Raw genomic sequence first — 19,809 nt, 5'->3', positions numbered from 1 at the left:
GAGTGGAAGGTACTCAGTTTGTAGTGGGGGCTGTGATTGGCTGTAAGGAGAATACACACTAACGACGGGAGGTTTACTAACTGGTCGCTTCTGCCGGGCGGCGTCACTTGGTGGTGTCGTTAGGATATATTTGGCTACAAAGCGATTTTGAGAGCTCTCTGGTGAGCGTCAGTGAGTGATAAACTTAGGTGGATACCGTTTTGAGACATTGCTGGCGAGGCGTCAGAGAACTGTCTCAGCATTAGATTCGAATGTGCTGATGTTGCCAGTAGGAACTCCATCATTCGTCTCTCTGTGAGCAGAGGTACGTACCTGTGCTCCTTCGGGGAGACGAAGTCATTACAGAGTGCTTCTTTACGACCCAGAATCTACTCTGTAGGAATCAACATGGATTCCGTAAACAGCGATCGTGTGAGACCCAACTCGCTTTATTTGTTCACGAGACCCAGAAAATACTAAATACCGGCTCCCAGGTAGATGCTATTTTTCTTGACTTCCGGAAGGCGTTCGATACAGTTCCGCACTGTCGCCTGATAAACAAAGTAAGAGCCTACGGAATATCAGACCAGCTGTGTGGCTGGATTGAAGAGTTTTTAGCAAACAGAACACAGCATGTTGTTATCAATGGAGAGACGACTACAGACGTTAAAGTAACCTCTGGCGTGCCACAGGGGAGTGTTATGGGACCATTGCTTTTCACAATATACACTCCTGGAAATGGAAAAAAGAACACATTGACACCGGTGTGTCAGACCCACCATACTTGCTCCGGACACTGCGAGAGGGCTGTACAAGCAATCATCACACGCACGGCACAGCGGACACACCAGGAACCGCGGTGTTGGCCGTCGAATGGCGCTAGCTGCGCAGCATTTGTGCACCGCCACCGTCAGTGTCAGCCAGTTTGCCGTGGCATACGGAGCTCCATCGCAGTCTTTAACACTGGTAGCATGCCGCGACAGCGTGGACGTGAACCGTATGTGCAGTTGACGGACTTTGAGCGAGGGCGTATAGTGGGCATGCGGGAGGCCGGGTGGACGTACCGCCGAATTGCTCAACACGTGGGGCGTGGGGTCTCCACAGTACATCGATGTTGTCGCCAGTGGTCGGCGGACGGTGCACGTGCCTGTCGACCTGGGACCGGACCGCAGCGACGCACGGATGCACGCCAAGACCGTAGGATCCTACGCAGTGCCGTAGGGGACCGCACCGCCACTTCCCAGCAAATTAGGGACACTGTTGCTCCTGGGGTATCGGCGAGGACCATTCGCAACCGTCTCCATGAAGCTGGGCTACGGTCCCGCACACCGTTAGGCCGTCTTCCGCTCACGCCCCAACATCGTGCAGCCCGCCTCCAGTGGTGTCGCGACAGGCGTGAATGGAGGGACGAATGGAGACGTGTCGTCTTCAGCGATGAGAGTCGCTTCTGCCTTGGTGCCAATGATGGTCGTATGCGTGTTTGGCGCCGTGCAGGTGAGCGCCACAATCAGGACTGCATACGACCGAGGCACACAGGGCCAACACCCGGCATCATGGTGTGGGGAGCGATCTCCTACACTGGCCGTACACCACTGGTGATCGTCGAGGAGACACTGAATAGTGCACGGTGCATCCAAACCGTCATCGAACCCATCGTTCTACCATTCCTAGACCGGCAAGGGAACTTGCTGTTCCAACAGGACAATGCACGTCCGCATGTATCCCGTGCCACCGAACGTGCTCTAGAAGGTGTAAGTCAACTACCCTGGCCAGCAAGATCTCCGGATCTGTCCCCCATTGAGCATGTTTGGGACTGGATGAAGCGTCGTCTCACGCGGTCTGCACGTCCAGCACGAACGCTGGTCCAACTGAGGCGCCAGGTGGAGATGGCATGGCAAGCCGTTCCACAGGACTACATCCAGCATCTCTACGATCGTCTCCATGGGAGAATAGCAGCCTGCATTGCTGCGAAAGGTGGATATACACTGTACTAGTGCCGACATTGTGCATGCTCTGTTGCCTGTGTCTATGTGCCTGTGGTTCTGTCAGTGTGATCATGTGATGTATCCGACCCCAGGAATGTGTCAATAAAGTTTCCCCTTCCTGGGACAATGAATTCACGGTGTTCTTATTTCAATTTCCAGGAGTGTATATAAATGACCTAGTAGATAGTGTCGGAAGTTCCATGCGGCTTTTCGCGGATGATGCTGTAGTATACAGAGAAGTTGCAGCGTTAGAAAATTGTAGCGAAATGCAGGAAGATCTGCAGCGGATAGGCACTTGGTGCAGGGAGTGGCAACTGTCCCTTAACATAGACAAATGTAATGTATTGCGAATACATAGAAAGAAGGATCCTTTATTGTATGATTATATGATAGCGGAACAAACACTGGTAGCAGTTACTTCTGTAAAATATCTGCGAGTATGCGTGCGGAACGATTTGAAGTGGAATGATCATATAAAATTAATTGTTGGTAAGGCGGGTACCAGGTTGAGATTCATTGGGAGAGTGCCTAGAAAATGTAGTCCATCAACAAAGGAGGTGCCGGCCGCGGTGGTCTCGCGGTTCTAGGCGCGCAGTCCGGAACCGTGCGACTGCTACGGTCGCAGGTTCGAATCCTGCCTCGGGCATGGATGTGTGTGATGTCCTTAGGTTAATTAGGTTTAAGTAGTTCTAAGTTCTAGGGGACTGATGACCACAGCAGTTGAGTCCCATAGTGCTCAGAGCCATTTGAACCATTTTTTGAACAAAGGAGGTGGCTTAGAAAACACTCGTTCGACCTATACTTGAGTATTGCTCATCAGTGTGGGATCCGTACCAGATCGGGTTGACGGAGGAGATAGAGAAGATCCAAAGAAGAGTGGCACGTTTCGTCACAGGGTTATTTGGTAACCGTGATAGCGTTACGGAGATGTTTAATAAAGTCAAGTGGCAGACTCTGCAAGAGAGGCGCTCTGCATCGCGGTGTAGCTTGATCGCCAGGTTTCGAGAGGGTGCGTTTCTGGATGAGGTATCGAATATATTGCTTCCCCCTACTTATACCTCCCGAGGAGATCACGAATGTAAAATTAGAGAGATTAGAGCGCGCACGGAGGCTTTCAGACAGTCGTTCTTCCCGCTAACCATACGCGACTGGAACAGGAAAGGGAGGTAATGACAGTGGCACGTAAAGTGCCCTCCGCCACACACCGTTGGGTGGCTTGCGGAGTATAAATGTAGATGTAGATGTAGATGAAATGTCTCTGCTCCTGGCTTATAAGGAAGTAGAATTCTTAATTCGTGTCCAGCATTAGACGGAAGTGGCCTCGACTCCAGGAGGTTGCAGACGCCATTTGACGTCCCCTGTGTAGTCAGAATTTTCAGCTACGCAACGCACTTTGTCTCTGCGACCACTGGCAGTAGTTCCCAGATAATCGCTGCAGAATTGTTCTTCACAGAATTGAATTCAGCGATATACGCACCACGGCTCGGCACATAGGAACTCTTTTAACAGTACGTGTGTTAAGTTCCATTTCTTTGATCGCAGTGCCCTTCATTGTCAGTGCCAGTAAGGCTAGAGGCTTCCGTAACTTCGATGTTAGTCAGTATCGGCCGGGAACGCGATTTCGAGTCACGTCATGAACGATTTGCGAATCTCCAATTTAGGTTAGTGAGTTGGAGTTAACGTTCTGTCTCAGTGAATGTTCACTTTGCGTTGTATCTTTGGTAGTTGTTTTTATAATAAAAGTATTTTGAGTGCCCGGTTGTTCTACTCTTCCTAGAATTAGACTCCAGTCACCGATCTCGGTCAATTTAGAGTATCGTCACAGCTTGGGGACTACCCCAGCTGGGGACTGTCATTGGCAAGGCTAATTTAATTCACTTATTCGGCGATACCACACCGTTGCCATCACGTCATTTACTGCTATCACACATAATCACACGAAATTAGAAGGGGTAGTACTGGCACTGAAGTGACAGGACCCTTATGAACACAAGTCTGTATTTATCATTATTTCCTATCCTTAAAATACATAAACTTCAGTGTGATACTGAAGAAGTTCCAGGTTCCTCCCTACCAACCATTGGAACGAAACAGAGGGTTAAGTGTGAGGAATATGTTTGATAGAGTCAACCTGTGCAGGAACTGATACACCAGATGTGCTGTACATTTAGTTCCTCCGTGGAGTTTTTCGTTGATGAGTATTACTAATGTTAGTTTCAACTCTGCAGCATGTTGTTGGTCGTGACAGTGAGCAAGTCACAGTATTTAGCACTACTGGGCAGTGGTTTAGGCACATGATGCGTTAGTACACAGATATAGCAAAATGCATGGAGCTCTACAGAGAGTAGGTTATGAAGATCTGTAGGTTACAATAACTGAGTGCCTTCGTTTCTATAGTTCGAGTGAACACAAAAAAGTATACCATAAGTTTTTTTTTTCTTTTTCGCTAAATGGTCCTACACAGGAAAGAGACGGTGCCTCGCATTAAAGTCTTCTCTATGTTGCGGACCTGAAACCATCTGTCATGCACTTCGCCAGGCCTAAGCGAAGAAGTTTTAATGCTCCGTCGATATCGGGGTTACTAGGGACAAACACAGTTCAGTTTCACAATGATCATGTTAGGAAATCAACGGTGGTGACCCTGAAGGAATTATTCTGGTTTGGGCCTTAAAATAAACAAAGAAACCACAGGAAATTTTCATGGGTATCGCTGGACGGGGGTCTAAAATCCACAACTCCGCCTTTTTTTATCCACTACACCGTCTCGCACAATGCGAATTTTCGTCTTTCCTTAGATGCACGAGAATTCTACATCGTAACAGAATGCTACATTACTTTCACAGACGCCGTCTTTTAAAGGGAAGTGAAAATAAACCCGTTGTAACGATTCCTTCAATCGGGAAAACCGGATATAATGCAAATATTTTGTTCTGACAATCAAACGTCTTATCTACACCGGTGTCCAAAATTCAAGCAACAAACGGAAATAGTGCAAGATTGCGTTAATTTTGCAACAAAACAATATAAACAGGTGACAGTAAAGTAGAAACAACGTAAAAAATACAGAACGTAAACAACTGCACCATTTATAACGGTAGACAAAGATGTTCTTCGTTTTTTCCAACTTAATGCATTTTCACACACATTCCGACAACTGGTCAATGTACTTAGCATGGGGTGTTACCACCTCTGGCAGCAATATATGTCTGACTAAGAGTGGTGATGCTGTGAATGATGTCATCAGTCTCATGTTGAGGCAATAACGCCAATTTTTCCTGCAGAGCTGTTCGGAAGTTTTCAAGGGTGGTTGGTGGATGCTGACGTGATACAACCTGTCTTCCTAGCGCATGCCAGACGTGTTCCATAGGATTCAAATGGGGGGAGCGAGCAGTATTATCCGCTTCCAAAAGAATATCAATCATCCGTGCTTTAAAGGTCGAGCATTGTCATCCACCAGTGCGAGGTATGGGCCCACAGCACGTCGCAAGAACTGCACATGAGGTCCCAAGTTCTCGTCGCGATAACTGACCTCAGATGAACATTGCCTTTTCAGTCGTACAATTTAATGAAGAGGTGTTCGAGTAGTCAACGTAATCCCTGCCCACCTCATTAGGAATCCTCCTCGATACCACTGTCTTTCCTCAATGTTTGGATTCCGAAAATATGTTCTGCGCTCCCACCAGATACGTCTGCGTCGATAATCACTCTCCAGACCAAAACGGGACTCATTTGTGCAAAGAACATTGGCCCACTATGGCATGTTGATGGCCCTTCCGAGAAGACGCGTCAGTGGTACACATACAGTAGATGTCAGACAGTAAAGGCCTCTGTGCTGTAGCCTTCTACACAGCGTTTGCCTCGCTACAACACGTCCAGCGGGTGCAGCGATGTCAGACGCCAGCTGCCATGCGCTACTAAGGCGGTCCGTCGTGCTCTTACAGCCAAATAATGGTTCTCTCTTTCCGATATTATACGTGGTCGGCCCCGCCCTGATCAACGGGATACAGTTTCGATCTCTGTAAACAACAAAACGATTCACATTAAGCCATCGGTGTACATTAGTTTGCGACTGTCCTGCATGCAGTCTTTGTACGGCTCTCCACTGCAGAGAGTCTGATTGGCGACTTCTCTGTGCCGCACTGCACCGTCTATGGCAGTGTACACCACGACCGTGGATGTTGGACAACTCGACAAATACTACCTCGTTTGATGGGTGCTCTGACGTCATAGTTGGCGTGCTTGTCCGTTGACCGGAATGCTATCTTTTATGCAGATCATGATTGTACGGACATCTGTCGACATTTTGTATGATTATATCGTGAATTAGGCACAGGACGGGAAAATAGTGGTTTGTTGCTTTAATTTTGGACACCAGTGTAGACTGTGGAGATAAGAGTCAGCTTTCATGTTCGTTAATAAACACGCAAAAATACAAGAACTTCTAGCCATTCTCGAAACGTGAGACGTTGATTGGAAAATCGGCAGCGAAAACGCCCAACAACAACAAAACATAATCTTAATGGATATTTTGTAAATCGCGCAATTGTTAAATTTTGCATCGAGTGCAGATAAAACTAAACTTCAGACGAGGTCGGCTGTCATAGACAGGACATTACCGACTGTCACTGACGCACACACACACACACACACACACACACACACATATATATATATATATATATATATATATATATATATATATGCCGCCGCCCGAGCCACCACCACCACTACCATCACCACCACCACCACCATCACCATCGTCACATCACCACTACCACCAACAGTAACAGTAGCAGATTAACAGTAATGATTCACAGTGGTGTCAATAGTTAAGTGAAAACGAAGACCATAAACTCTAAAAATAAAAAACCAACTGCAAATCTTCAAGTGTTATCTTAAACTGGGTAAACACTACACTGTTTGTAACAAGTGAGGTAGTGTTTGTTCTTTTAGCAGCTATAAATATGTACCAATACTTCGAGAAAAGGGTATTCGGAAAACGGAAATCATTTTATTATTTTTCAACGACAGTACACAGTGATATCATCACCTCAAATTGTACTGTCCGAATTGTAAACAAAGTAGCTAGTCTTCTAATAATCAAAGGTAAATGAGGTGTAAAGCTAAGCGTAACAGGGAAAGTATCACGCACGTTTATATCCCTGCACGAAAATTTGCAAGAGTGTACTTACGAGATGACATTGCTTGTGGTTTTTCAAAGCAATATTCAATTTTTATAGCACGAAAAGTCGTTTCTAGTTACATAGCTGGGTAGATAATCTACAAATCCTGAAAAAAGTATATTTAAAGATGTACATTTTTCTGCTCTGATAATTTGGTGAACGTAAAAAAACGAAATAGTTATGATAGGTATAAAAAAAAACAGAGTACAAGATTACAAATATCTGCAGCCTAGCAGCTGGCGTCAAATGAGGCGTAATGCAACAATTTATTTTAAGCTGTGTGGTAATACGAAGTTGGTTTACTAAGTGTAGTGAAAAATCATGGAAAAAAGTTGCTCGATAAACAACTCACCTTACTTCTAGACGTTGTCTCCTATGAGGGAAACACACTTGGTCCAGCGATCTGCCAGCTGTTTCATCCCATCAATAGAAATAGGTTCTGTCAGACTCTTCGAAATACTCGTTGACTGCGGCTGTAACGTTTTCATTTGTTGAAAATTCCTCCCCAGCAAACCGAACTTTCCAGTTAGGGTACCGAAAAAAGTAACTTGGAGCTGAGCTTCGTGTGCAAAGCGAATGAGGAAGCAGTTCAGAGCCCAGTTACACCATTATCACTGATGTGTGGGATGGAGCATTATAATGGTGAAAGAGCACTTTTTTGTGTGCCAGCCTAGGTTTTCCTTCAGCCAACACAAGTGTAAAACGATCCAGCAATGAAGCATAATAAGGTTCAGGTTCGGTTCTACGTTTTCCCAGCTAATCAATGAGGATTATTCCTTGAGACTCGCAATAAACAGCACGGCACTGGAGAATTCTGAACCAATCTCATTGTACATTGCTACATACATTTGCTACATGATGAAGAGGAGTACTATAATCCAAGAACTGTCAAGAAACTTATTTCTTCCTCCCTAAGGTATCTCACGAAATGATCTTCATGTCAGAGCTATCGCAGGTGTCAGTGCAGAATTCGAGCATAGGGCGGTTTTGATGTACCCGAAAGAATGATTCTCACACGGTAGCTGATGTCGACGTTTATCGGAAGCTAAGAAGCCCAATAAAGCATCTTCCCTGACAGTCACATGCTGAATGGCTGTATTTTTAAGAATACCTCTACACAGACTCACAAGACGAAAAAGTATCGCTATAGACGCTTTGAGGTCTACCTGCATATGTGGATGACGAAGCCGTCGTCGACTCCCCTGTCCAGCATGCTCTGGACGGCCTCCCTCGTGCAGACGGACAGCCCCAGGACGTTGACGTCCAGTGTGTGCCGCCACTCGGCTGTCTGTCCACCTGGGAACACAGCATGCCGCCATCATCAGTCAGCCATAAAGCGAAGGACGAGGACTGCAGTGAAACCCTGTGTACCGACACATCATTCGAAATGGTTCAAATGGCTCTGAGCACTATGGGACTCAACTGCTGAGGTCATTAGTCCCCTAGAACTTAGAACTAGTTAAACCTAACTAACCTAAGGACATCACAAACATCCATGCCCGAGGCAGGATTCGAACCTGCGACCGTAGCGGCCTTGCGGTTCCAGACTGCAGCGCCTTTAACCGCACGGCCACTTCGGCCGGCCATTCGAAATGCTTATGCTGTTAAAGTTAGTGATCCTGTATACAATGAAGCTACTCAGAACAGCCACTACTTTAAATGTAGTGACAGAGCATCGCCGTTTAAGCCGATTCTGTAATCCTCGTCACAAGAAGTCGAGTGAAAACTGTTGTATCTTCGTCTTCACAGCCACTTTATGTCACCAGTATTATCAATTTGAGACGCTGAAGACTGTCTTCCACGGGTCCAACCTGTAGAAGTCGGAGGGTGTCACATCTGCATTGTGCGAAGCGTAAGGGATCTTGATCCAGTCTAAGAAGGTGCCAGAGTAGCTGCCAAAGATTCGTGCGGTTTGGCATTACCATTGTGAATTGGAACCGCTTCCGTGTTCTTGTGTAATCTCTTCGTGGTAGTGACGACTTTATGCTTGTGAAAGGTGAACATGTCTCTTGCTATTTATGAACAGCGGCATTACAGAAAATCAAGAACTGCGTCCTTATCATTCCAAAAATAGTAATTATGAATTTTTTTTGCCGATGGCTACCTCTTACATTCGTTTAGTATTCGGAAGGTGATGCGTCGCTTGTACCTGGACATTTCTCATTCTGGATTATATACAGGGTGGTCGGATGCAGTCTGAAAATCTTTTGAGGGTGTTGCAGTGTGGGATGAGTTGAGAAATAGTTGTTAAGAAAAGAACTCGATACGTTGCGCCGTTTCCGAAATAGTAAGCACTGAAGGTCCTTGAGCCCACAAATTCAAGCGGCCCGCTAGATGCAGCTAGTATCAGTTGTTATAGCATGGATGCCAACTTTCGAGACTACTCAGCCTTCGGCTCTGGTTCGATCCTTACTGCCGTCCCGTGTCCAATTATTGTGTCGCTCTTTTGCTCGCTATTCGAGAAACAAACATGTTTGGCGGGCCTCTTGAATTTGCGTGCTCAAGTTGCAACGGCCTGATTTCCTTTTGTCTTTTACTCGGACACGGTGCAACGTATCGAATTATTTCCCAGCACAACTTACCCTGCAACAGCATTACGTGCTATTCAGACTGTTTAGCACAACCCTGTATATTCACGTTTCGTCACTGGCCAGTAGATGGGATGCAAACATGTCTTTGTTGGCTTCCAACACTTGCAACCTTCTCTTTATCAGTCTCAATCCAATATGTTCACACTTTCCGATATTACAAATTTTTTTCCACTCTACGTAATGCTTTTGGAACGCAGACCATGTTTTTAGAAAGCACTCAGGTTCTTAAACCATTGTCTGCGTAAATAGACTCGTCGCCTCGCTGAGGATTTGTCTCCATGATTTTAGTTTAAAGCGTCACACTTTTGACACTATGAAACAGTACGTAACACTGTAATTCCTTTACTATCAAAAAATTTTATTTCATTATATTTTATGAATCTCATATTTTATTTTTCAATTTCAGTATTGCGTTAATGTTTTGAAGGAATCGTCATAAATCATTTGTAGCTGATATTTTATCAGAAATGTGCCTAAAATCCAACATCCAATAAATTTATGAATTTAAACTACAAAGAACACAGCTAAAACAAAACAAGTCGCCTCTAGTGAGAAGATCGTAAAATATTTCAATCGTACTGTGCGAATGGAACCTGCTGCCTAATTGAAAAAGACTCAACTTAAACAAAAATTATTGAAACTAGTTCTGTAGGTTAAAAATAGCTATAATACCAAAGGTATACATAATTGCTTCGTTACAAAATGGTAAATACTAACAATATTGATGAAGGAAGTTAATGCAAGTCGCATCACAGAAGTGCTCTGCTAGTACACAACCTGACACATCCAGGTCTTTTACCTGCCTTGGTCCACTGTCTAGTGGATGAACGTTCGTTTGTCTCGTTATTTACAAACTGCGTTTGAGAATCAAGATGGTTGTGCCAAACTTAGACTAATGAATTCGGCAGGGAATTATTCCATCGTATAACACTGGTTAAAAATGGATAAAGGTAAGAGGGTAGATGAACAAGCATTAGCTCGCCCTCTCGGATCAATCCAACAAGTAAAACTCTATTAATTTGGTATGTAGTGTCTCTCTCTATCTCTCAATTTGTTTAGTCGATTCCCACTCTCCATCACCCCATGAACTAGAGCATGTCGAGTTCTTCAGTCCTGCATTTTCTCCTGCAGACGTTCCAGCTCCGAATCCATTACTGATGTGACGCCATCGATTCATCTCATCCTTGCCCGCCCTCTTCTTCTGCCTCCGATCTTGCTCAGCATTACCGTCTTTTCCATCGAATGGTGTCTTCTCGTAATGTCCCCAAAGCAGGTCTGTTTTTTTTTTTTTTTTTTTTTTTTTGCTTCATTATTATACCGTTTAAGCAGCAATCTGGTTTTTATTTACTGTATTCATACTCTTTTCACTCCATGGAACTCTCTATTCCTTAAAACACTGTCATAGTTGTAATTCCCCTCTCTTCAAAGCAGTAACGGTCCCTTGATTTCGTAGCTGCATTCAACATCACAGAAATTACCTCCACTTTTGCTCCTCCCGTATGCCATGAAGTGTTACGTGCAGTTGCATAATTTTCGTTTTCTTGACGTTCTAACTCAGATCAGCCTCTGTACTTTCTCCTTTCACTTTAAGTAAGAGGATGTTTAACTCTCTTCCACCTTCTGCAACCGGCCGGCCGAAGTGGCCGTGCGGTTCTAGGCGCTACAGTCTGGAGCCGCGTGACCGCTACTGTCGCAGGTTCGAAACCTGCCTCGGGTATGTATGTGTGTGATGTCCTTAGGTTAGTTAGGTTTAAGTAGTTCTAAGTTCTAGGGGACTGATGACCACAGCAGTTCAGTCCCATAGTGCTCAGAGCCAAGCCTTCTGCAACCAGTATGGTGTCATCTGCATTTGTAAGATATCTATCTCAGCTATTTGAATTCCAGTTTATTCTTCATCTATCCCAGCATTCCTCATAGTGTCCACTGTTGAGCCAACTGACTTTGATCCTTTCCCGTCGCAAGGCTGAACTCACCTTGGTAGAGTTACAGGCATGTGTCATTGTGAGTGGTGGTGGTGGTGGTGGGGGGGGTGTGAAGGCGGAGCGGGGACGGATGGAGAATCATTCTGGGGGGGGGGGGGGGTTACTAGCGCAAATAGGGTGACTGACTTTTGATATGGGCTGATAGTTATGCCCGATACCTGGGACCGAGATTCATACCAACCACTCCTTAAGAAGGTGCGTCTTAACATGTTAACGTTAAAGGCCGGCAGTATCAATAAGCCCCATTCACGTACGTAAGCAATTGACAACAATAACTAAAATCTTACGTCACATTTTAATTATTTCATCTACCTTATTCTTTACTATGTCATATTCATTTGTTTAGGAATGACTGTACTAACATGAAAGGCAAAAACATAGGAATGCAAAAGCGAATTTTAGATAAATCCTCAAGCATTTTTAGTTCCCTGCAGTAGTTTTTCCCTAATTCTAGTCGCAAATTCTAGCTGCAAAGGCATCGTTCTACGCAGTTTCCTACTTTTGTTTGGTGAAAACAATTTTTGGTTTCTTTTCTGTATCTGTGCGACGCTGGGCAGATTTGATGGTCATAGACGAGGGGCGTTCAATAGGTAACGCAGCGTTTCTTTTCTGAATGCAGGTTGGTTCTATTCAGGATTCTATTAAACCTTATTATTCCCCACTCTTTGGGTTCAAATCCCAATTTTTCAACATTATTTCCGTTCAATGTGACGGCCTCGCACCACCTCGCTGGGCTCGCTGGGAGAGGCAGTATGCTGACATGGTACGACTCTACTGGACGACATCGGAGGCATTGGACCCAACAAACGTCGGGAGGCGCGAGATACTGGCCGTAGGGTGGGTGAGGAGTAACAGCCCAACGAAGTTCTGTATTCTCGGGTGCGCATACTTGTGTGAGGGCTTAGATTGTCTTGGAGAAGGAGCAGTTTGTTTGCATTTTTGTGGCGTCGAGCACACTGAATTCGTTCAGTTTCCTGAAGGTAACAGAACACAGTTCAAAGTTGATCGTTGCCCCGTGAAGTAGGGCAGCAAACAGTATAACCCCTTGAGAATCCCAAATGGCCGTCGCCATGACTTTATCGTCTGAGGATGCGGCTTTGAACTTCTTCACAGGAGATGTGGTGTGGCGTGACTCCATGGACTGCTGCTTCATTTTCGGTTCGAAGTGATGAACCCGTGTTTCATCGCCTTTGTGGTTGTTCTTACAAAGAATTGCCTCGATCAACCTCTTGACGGGCAAGTAATTCCACGCAGATGGTTCTTCGTAGTTATTTTTTGGTCATCTGTCAGTCGCCAAGGAACCCACATCTTTCAGTACTCCAATTCGAGAACGACTGCGTATTTGACTGCGATCCGTCGATCAGCTCGAATGAGAGTGGCTACTCGTTGCAACAGATGAAGCGTGACAGCTATGTGCTGCCGCCCAGACCGCGGGAGATCGCAAGGTTTCGCGACCTTATTTGCGATGATGGCAAACGCCTCACCCTACGACTAATCCTACTTTCGTTCAGCGCCAGGTCTTCGCAGACATTTTGCAATCTATTACGAATACCTGTGAGTCTCTGGTTTTCCGACGAAGGAAACTCAACAACAACTCTCTGCTTGCAACGCACCATTTGTTACAGACGCCATTTTGAATTCTACGTATGGCGCCGCCAGATGTTGAAACTTCATAAAACTAGAGGGGTGAAGCGGAAATATTCCACCATGTCCCACAGCAAATTCCGCATTTTGCCATGGATGAGAATTGGATGAGATAACGAAGTGTTGCATTACTTGTTGAACGCCCCTTTTATGTATCCTAAAGTTGAAGCCACTGAGTGCAGCAAGGTGGGAAAGTAGATTTGATGGAATCGTCCATCTCTAGTACAAAATACAAGAGACTAGCGATGCACTGGTTGAAGTAAGCGAAGACGAAAATACGAACATAATGGGTGCACGTGAGGATGGCAATTTGGCTGACTTTATCAGTGCTTTCCTTTGTTGTAATAAGGCCAATATTTGTTCTGTCTCACGGCGAAATAGCTAGCCAAATGCAAACCAGTATTATTGCGGGTCCTATTTCACATGCTATCGTCTGTCCACTTAGTCTTGTTTCTTGAGAGCCACAGTTCTGTTAGGAATTTTTTGACTTATTCTATACGTTTCGTGCCTTTTGCAACTTCTGCCATAGTCGGCGACCTACCACTGTTCAGCGTTGCAGCGAACAGTCGGTCAGTGCGCGACTAACAGGTGAGCGGGTATTTCTTTATCTTTGTGGTGTGCTGTCAATATATACCACATGTGAAGATAACAGTCTACGTACATACGCACTGACACAAAACTTTTCTCTCCCGCCTATCATGTGAATTACAGCAAGCAATCGGTACGAAGCTCAAAGCGTGCATATTAGACGTAATGCGAGATCTCTATTCGCCTCTGCTCCCTGCCTGTCACACCCTACCCCCCTCCCGCCCCCGCGGCGGTCTTTGTGCTCCTCCCTCCGCACTGCACGCTCGCCTCTGCCCACGGAACGAGAAAGAGGGAACACATTTTAGTTGTACACTCTGCAACTGACATCACTTAATTCTGGGTGACGTATTTAATTTTGGAGTTATAGTTCAAAATAATTTAGACCGTAAATCTTTCACTTCTGTTGTACTCAGTTGATTCCCATATCTGGCTCTGTCTGAAATACGTATTTACATCAAAAAGAGCTATAATTATGTGTGGTATGTGAAAATAAGACGTCAAGGACTAATGACCGCCTGTAAATAGAAGATGGGGCGCTTTCCTGCTTGTTTCTTCGTCACTACCTCTGCAGGGTTATCACAAAGTCCCATTAACCCCTATGTATTGCAGGGAAGCTACGTTGTTCTCTTTTTCTTGTAGGCAGTCACATATATCTAAATCATGGCTGATGAGCGCACTTGCATCATCTAGGAACGGATCGAGATGAGCATGTGTGTTCACGAACGACCTCATACAGTAAAATCAATAAGAAATATTCGTCTAGATTTCAATGCAATGTTTCATAAATATTCCCTACCAAACCTAACAATTTTACGGTGTGAGAAAAACCAATTTCATCTCAATGTATAAAACATGAGATGCGATCAGGAAGACAATAAATATTAATCCAAAATTATCTGGAGGATGCAGTGTCTGTCGAACGTTCGCTAAAAGAAGTCCATTCGTAAGCGGTCATCGGAATTGGGAGTTCGATACTCTACATTACAAAATCATATGAGGAATGATGACAAGCTAAAGGCAATCAAACCTTCGTTTGCCAAGGAAATGAATGGTAACGACACCCTAAAAGTCATTAGGCTTGTGTGGGGTTGAATGCTTGATGACTTAGCAACTATTCCTTCAAGTCACAAATTGTTTTTCTCGGACAAGTGTGTAATATATCGCAGTGCAAGAGCCAGAAACGTTTCTGGAATAAAGAAGACCAATATTTTTATGACGAACTTGAACACAACCCACCATATGTCATGACATTGGCTGCAATGTCTGTAACGCACTTGGTAGCTCCATATTTCTTCAACGGTTCTGTGAATCACACTGCGTATCTCACCATGTTACGCGATTTGTTTATTCCGTATCTGCAAGATCGGGGACTGCACGGTCGTATGTGGTTTCAGCAGGATAGGGCACCAGTCAATTCTGTTATCGCCATTAGAGAAAGCTTCAATGAGACATTTCATTACAAACGGACTTGATGTCGTTCTGTCCATTCGCGTGTACCTTTGGAGTGGCCGCTTCGAAGTCCTGATCTGTCATCCTGTGTGCAATGCATTTTATGGGGTTCATTAAGCCGAAGGTTTCTGTCATACGTTGCGAGACAGATGAATTCTGTTCGACGTACGTTTACTGCCATCATGCAAGCAATTTGGAGAATTTCACATCTTACATGTAAGACATCATACTCTGTTGTGAAAACCATGGCGTACACAGACACCCTGGAATAAATAATTAAGAACAGTCTCACAACCGCAAAGTTGTCCTCTGTCATGTTTCCATATAAACACGCCACCTAAGAATATACGGACATGCCATAGGGGGAATGGGAATTTGTGATCACTCATTGGTCTTCCGAGTAATCCATGCTTCAAAATTCTAAGCTGAATGACGGCTCAGCTTTTTTTTTTTTTTTTTTTTTTTGTCATCAGTCTACTGACTGGTTTGATCCGGCCCGCCACGAATTCCTTTCCTGTGCTAACCTCTTCATCTCAGAGTAGCACTTGCAACCTACGTCCTCAATTATTTGCTTGACGTATTCCAATCTCTGTCTTCATTTACAGTTTTTGCCCTCAACAGCTCCCTCTGGTACCATGGAAGTCATTCCCTCATGTCTTAGCAGATGTCCTATCATCCTGTCCCTTCTCCTTATCAGTATTTTCCACATATTCCTTTCCTCTCCGATTCTGCGTTGAACCTCCTCATTCCTTACCTTATCAGTAAACCTAATTTTCAACATTCATCTGTAGCACCACATCTCAAATGCTTCGATTCTCTTCTGTTCCGGTTTTCCCACAGTCCATGTTTCACTACCATACAATGCAGTACTCCAGACGTACATCCTCAGAAATTTCTTCCTCAAATTAAGGCCGGTATTTGATATTAGTAGACTTCTCTTGGCCAGAAATGCCTTTTTTGCCATAGCGAGTCTGCTTTTAATGTCCTCCTTGCTCCGTCCGTCATTGGTTATTTTACTGCCTAGGTAGCAGAATTCCTTAACTTCATTGACTTCGTGACCATCAATCCTGATGTTAAGTTTCTCGCTGTTCTCATTTCTACTACTTCTCATTACCTTCGTCTTTCTCCGATTTACTCTCAAACCATACTGTGTACTCATTAGACTGTTCATTCCGTTCAGCAGATCATTTAATTCATCTTCTCTTTCACTCAGGATAGCAACGTCATCAGCGAATCGTATCATTGATATCCTTTCACCTTGTATTTTAATTCCTCTCCTGAACCTTTCTTTTATTTCCATCATTGCTTCCTCGATGTACAGATTGAAGAGTAGGGGCGAAAGTCTATAGCCTTGTCTTACACCCTTCTTAATACGAGCACTTCATTCTTGATCGTCCACTCTTATTATTCCCTCTTGGTTGTTGTACATATTGTATATGATCCGTCTCTCCCTATAGCTTACCCCTACTTTTTTCAGAATCTCGAACAGCGTGCACCATTTTATATTGTCGAACGCTTTTTCCAGGTCGACAAATCCTATGAAAGTGTCTTGATTTTTCGTTAGCCTTACTTCCATTATTAGACGTAACGTCAGAATTGATCACTCGTCCCTTTACTTTTCCTAAAGCCAAACTGATCGGCACCTAGTGCATTCTCAATTTTCTTTTCCATTCTTCTGTATATTATTCTTGTAAGCAGCTTCGATGCATGAGCTGTTAAGCTGATTGTGCGATAATTCTCGCACTTGTCAGCTCTTGCCGTCTTCGGAATTGTGTGGATGATGCTTTTCCGAAAGTCAGATGGTATGTCGCCAGACTCACCAACGTGAATATCCGTTTTGTTGGCACTTCCGCCAATGATTTTAGAAATTCTGATGGAATGTTATCTATCCCTTCTGCCTTATTTGACCGTAAATCCTCCAAAGCTCTTTTAAATTCCGATTCTAATACTGGATCCCCTATCTCTTCTAAATCGACTCCTGTTTCTTCTTCTATCACATCAGACAAATCTTCACCCTCATAGAGGCTTTCAATGTATTCTTTCCACCTATCTGCTCTCTCCTCTGCATTTTACAGTGGAATTCCCGTTGCACCCTTAATATTACCACCGTTGCTTTTAATGTCACCAAAGGTTGTTTTGACTTTCCTGTATGCTGAGTCTGCCCTTCCGACAATCATATCTTTTTCCATGTCTTCACATTTTTCCTCCAGCCATTTCTTCTTAGCTTCCCTGCACTTCCTATTTATTTCATTCCTCAGCGACTTGTATTTCTGTATTCCTGATTTTCCCGGAACATGTTTGTACTTCCTCCTTTCATCAATTAACTGAAATATTTCTTGTGTTACCCATGGTTTCTTCGCAGCTACCTTCTTTGTACCTATGTGTTCCTTCCCAACTTCTCTGATGGCCCTTTTTAGAGATGTCCATTCCTCTTCAACTGTACTGCCTAATGCGCTATTCCTTATTGCTGTATCTATAGCGTTAGAGAACTTCAAACGTATCTTGTCATCTCTTAGTACTTCCGTATCCCACTTCTTTGCGTATTGATTCTTCCTGACTAATGTCTTGAACTTCAGCCTACTCTTCATCACTACTATATTGTGATCTGAGTCTATATCTGCTCCTGGGTACGCCTTACAGTCCAGTATCTGATTTCGGAATCTCTGTCTGACCATGATGTAATCTAATTGAAATCTTCCCGTATCTCCCGGCCTTTTCCAAGTATACCTCATCCTCTTGTGATTCTTGAACTGGGTATTCGCTATTACTAGCTGAAACTTGTTACAGAACTCAATTAGTCTTTCTGCTCTTTCATTCCTTGTCCCAAGCCCATATTCTCCTGTAACCTTTTCTTCTACTCCTGCTCCTACAACTGCATTCCAGTCGCCCATGACTATTAGATTTTCGTCCCCCTTTACATACTGCATTACCCTTTCAATATCCTCATACACTTTCTCTATCTGTTCATCTTCAGCTTGCGACGTCGGCATGTATACCTGAACTATCGTTGTCGGTGTTGGTCTGCTGTCGATTCTGATTAGAACAACCCGGTCACTGAACTGTTCACAGTAACACACCCTCTGCCCTACCTTCCTATTCATAACGAATCCTACACCTGTTATACCATTTTCTGCTGCTGTTGGTATTACCCGATGCTCATCTGACCAGAAATCCTTGTCTTCCTTCCACTTCACTTCACTGACCCCTGCTATATCTAGATTGAACATTTACATTTCCCTTTTCAGATTTTCTAGTTTCCCTACCACGTTCAAGCTTCTGACATTCCACGCCCCGACTCGTAGAACGTTATCCTTTCGTTGATTATTCAATCTTTTCCTCATGGTAACCTCCCCCTGACAGTCCCCTCCCGGAGATCCGAATGGGGGACTATTCCGGAATCTTTTGCCAATGGAGAGATCATCATGACACTTCTTGAATTACAGGCCACATGTCCTGTGGATACACGTTACGTGTCTTTAATGCAGTGGTTTCCATTGCCTTCTGCATCCTCATGTCGTTGATCATTGCTGATTCTTCCGCCTTTAGGGGCAATTTCCCACCCCTAGGACAAGAAAGTGCCCTGAACCTCTATCCGCTCCGCCGCACTCTTTGAGAAGGCCGTTGGCAGAATGAGGCTGACTTCTTATGCCGGAAGTCTTCGGCCGCCAATGCTGATTATTTATCAAAATTTAGGTAGTGGCGGGGATCGAACCCGGGACCGAAGACGTTTTGATTATGAATCAAAGACGCTACCCCTAGAGTATGAAACGAATTTTTTCCACAAATTATTAATAAAAAGGATTTTTCTTCACTCGCGAAAATTTCCAATCACAAAGTAACCATAACATTTTTCCTCACGTACGCTTAAAAATAATATTTGACCGGGGAAAACATCTGAAAACCTATCACGAGCTTCTAGAATCCATTGCACGCAGAGTCGCCGCTCATTTGCTTTCCAAATGTGGACCAACAGACTTTTAAGTAATTGATCATTATGTTTTGGCTCATCAGTGTGTATAAAATAATAAGATTTTACCAATTGTTGGGAAGGCTTCGAGGAAAGCAATAGCTATCTGAGATCAGAGATAATAAAACCGAATGGCAGTTTATTCTAGCTATAGTAACGCTATATTAATCTGTGTCGTCTACCAGGATAACTATCTAGGCCTGTACAGCACACGCCTTGGAGACTCATTCAAACCCCAGACAGGTCAGCCCAATGTTGCGCCGCTACTGCCGCTGTTCATCAACGGACGACAGCCTTCAGTGACATGAAATGTATTCGCAGTTGCGATTATGGGCAACCATCAGCTGTATAATGGAAAGATTGTAATTGTCGTTGTACGGATATTACTACAGATCAGAACGACATAGAGTAGCAGATGGGCGTTATGAAGCTAATTCCACA

General features: G+C 44.3%; 1 protein-coding gene across 1 annotated transcript in view; it reads right to left on the bottom strand.

Moving 5' to 3' along the window:
• The window catches only part of LOC126230340 (dehydrogenase/reductase SDR family member 11-like), a 71,558-nt gene that overhangs the window by 33,655 nt on the left and 18,094 nt on the right, over positions 1-19,809 (bottom strand). Inside the window, exon 3 of the mRNA XM_049942398.1 lies at positions 8,314-8,443. Coding sequence (XP_049798355.1) covers positions 8,314-8,443 — 130 coding nt within the window. The remainder of the gene's footprint in view (positions 1-8,313; positions 8,444-19,809) is intronic.

The sequence above is a fragment of the Schistocerca nitens genome, unplaced genomic scaffold (genome assembly GCF_023898315.1).
Source record: "Schistocerca nitens isolate TAMUIC-IGC-003100 unplaced genomic scaffold, iqSchNite1.1 HiC_scaffold_380, whole genome shotgun sequence".
NCBI lineage: Eukaryota > Metazoa > Arthropoda > Insecta > Orthoptera > Acrididae > Schistocerca > Schistocerca nitens.
Note: the sequence above shows the minus strand (reverse complement) of the source record. Positions and strands in the feature narration are given on the sequence as shown.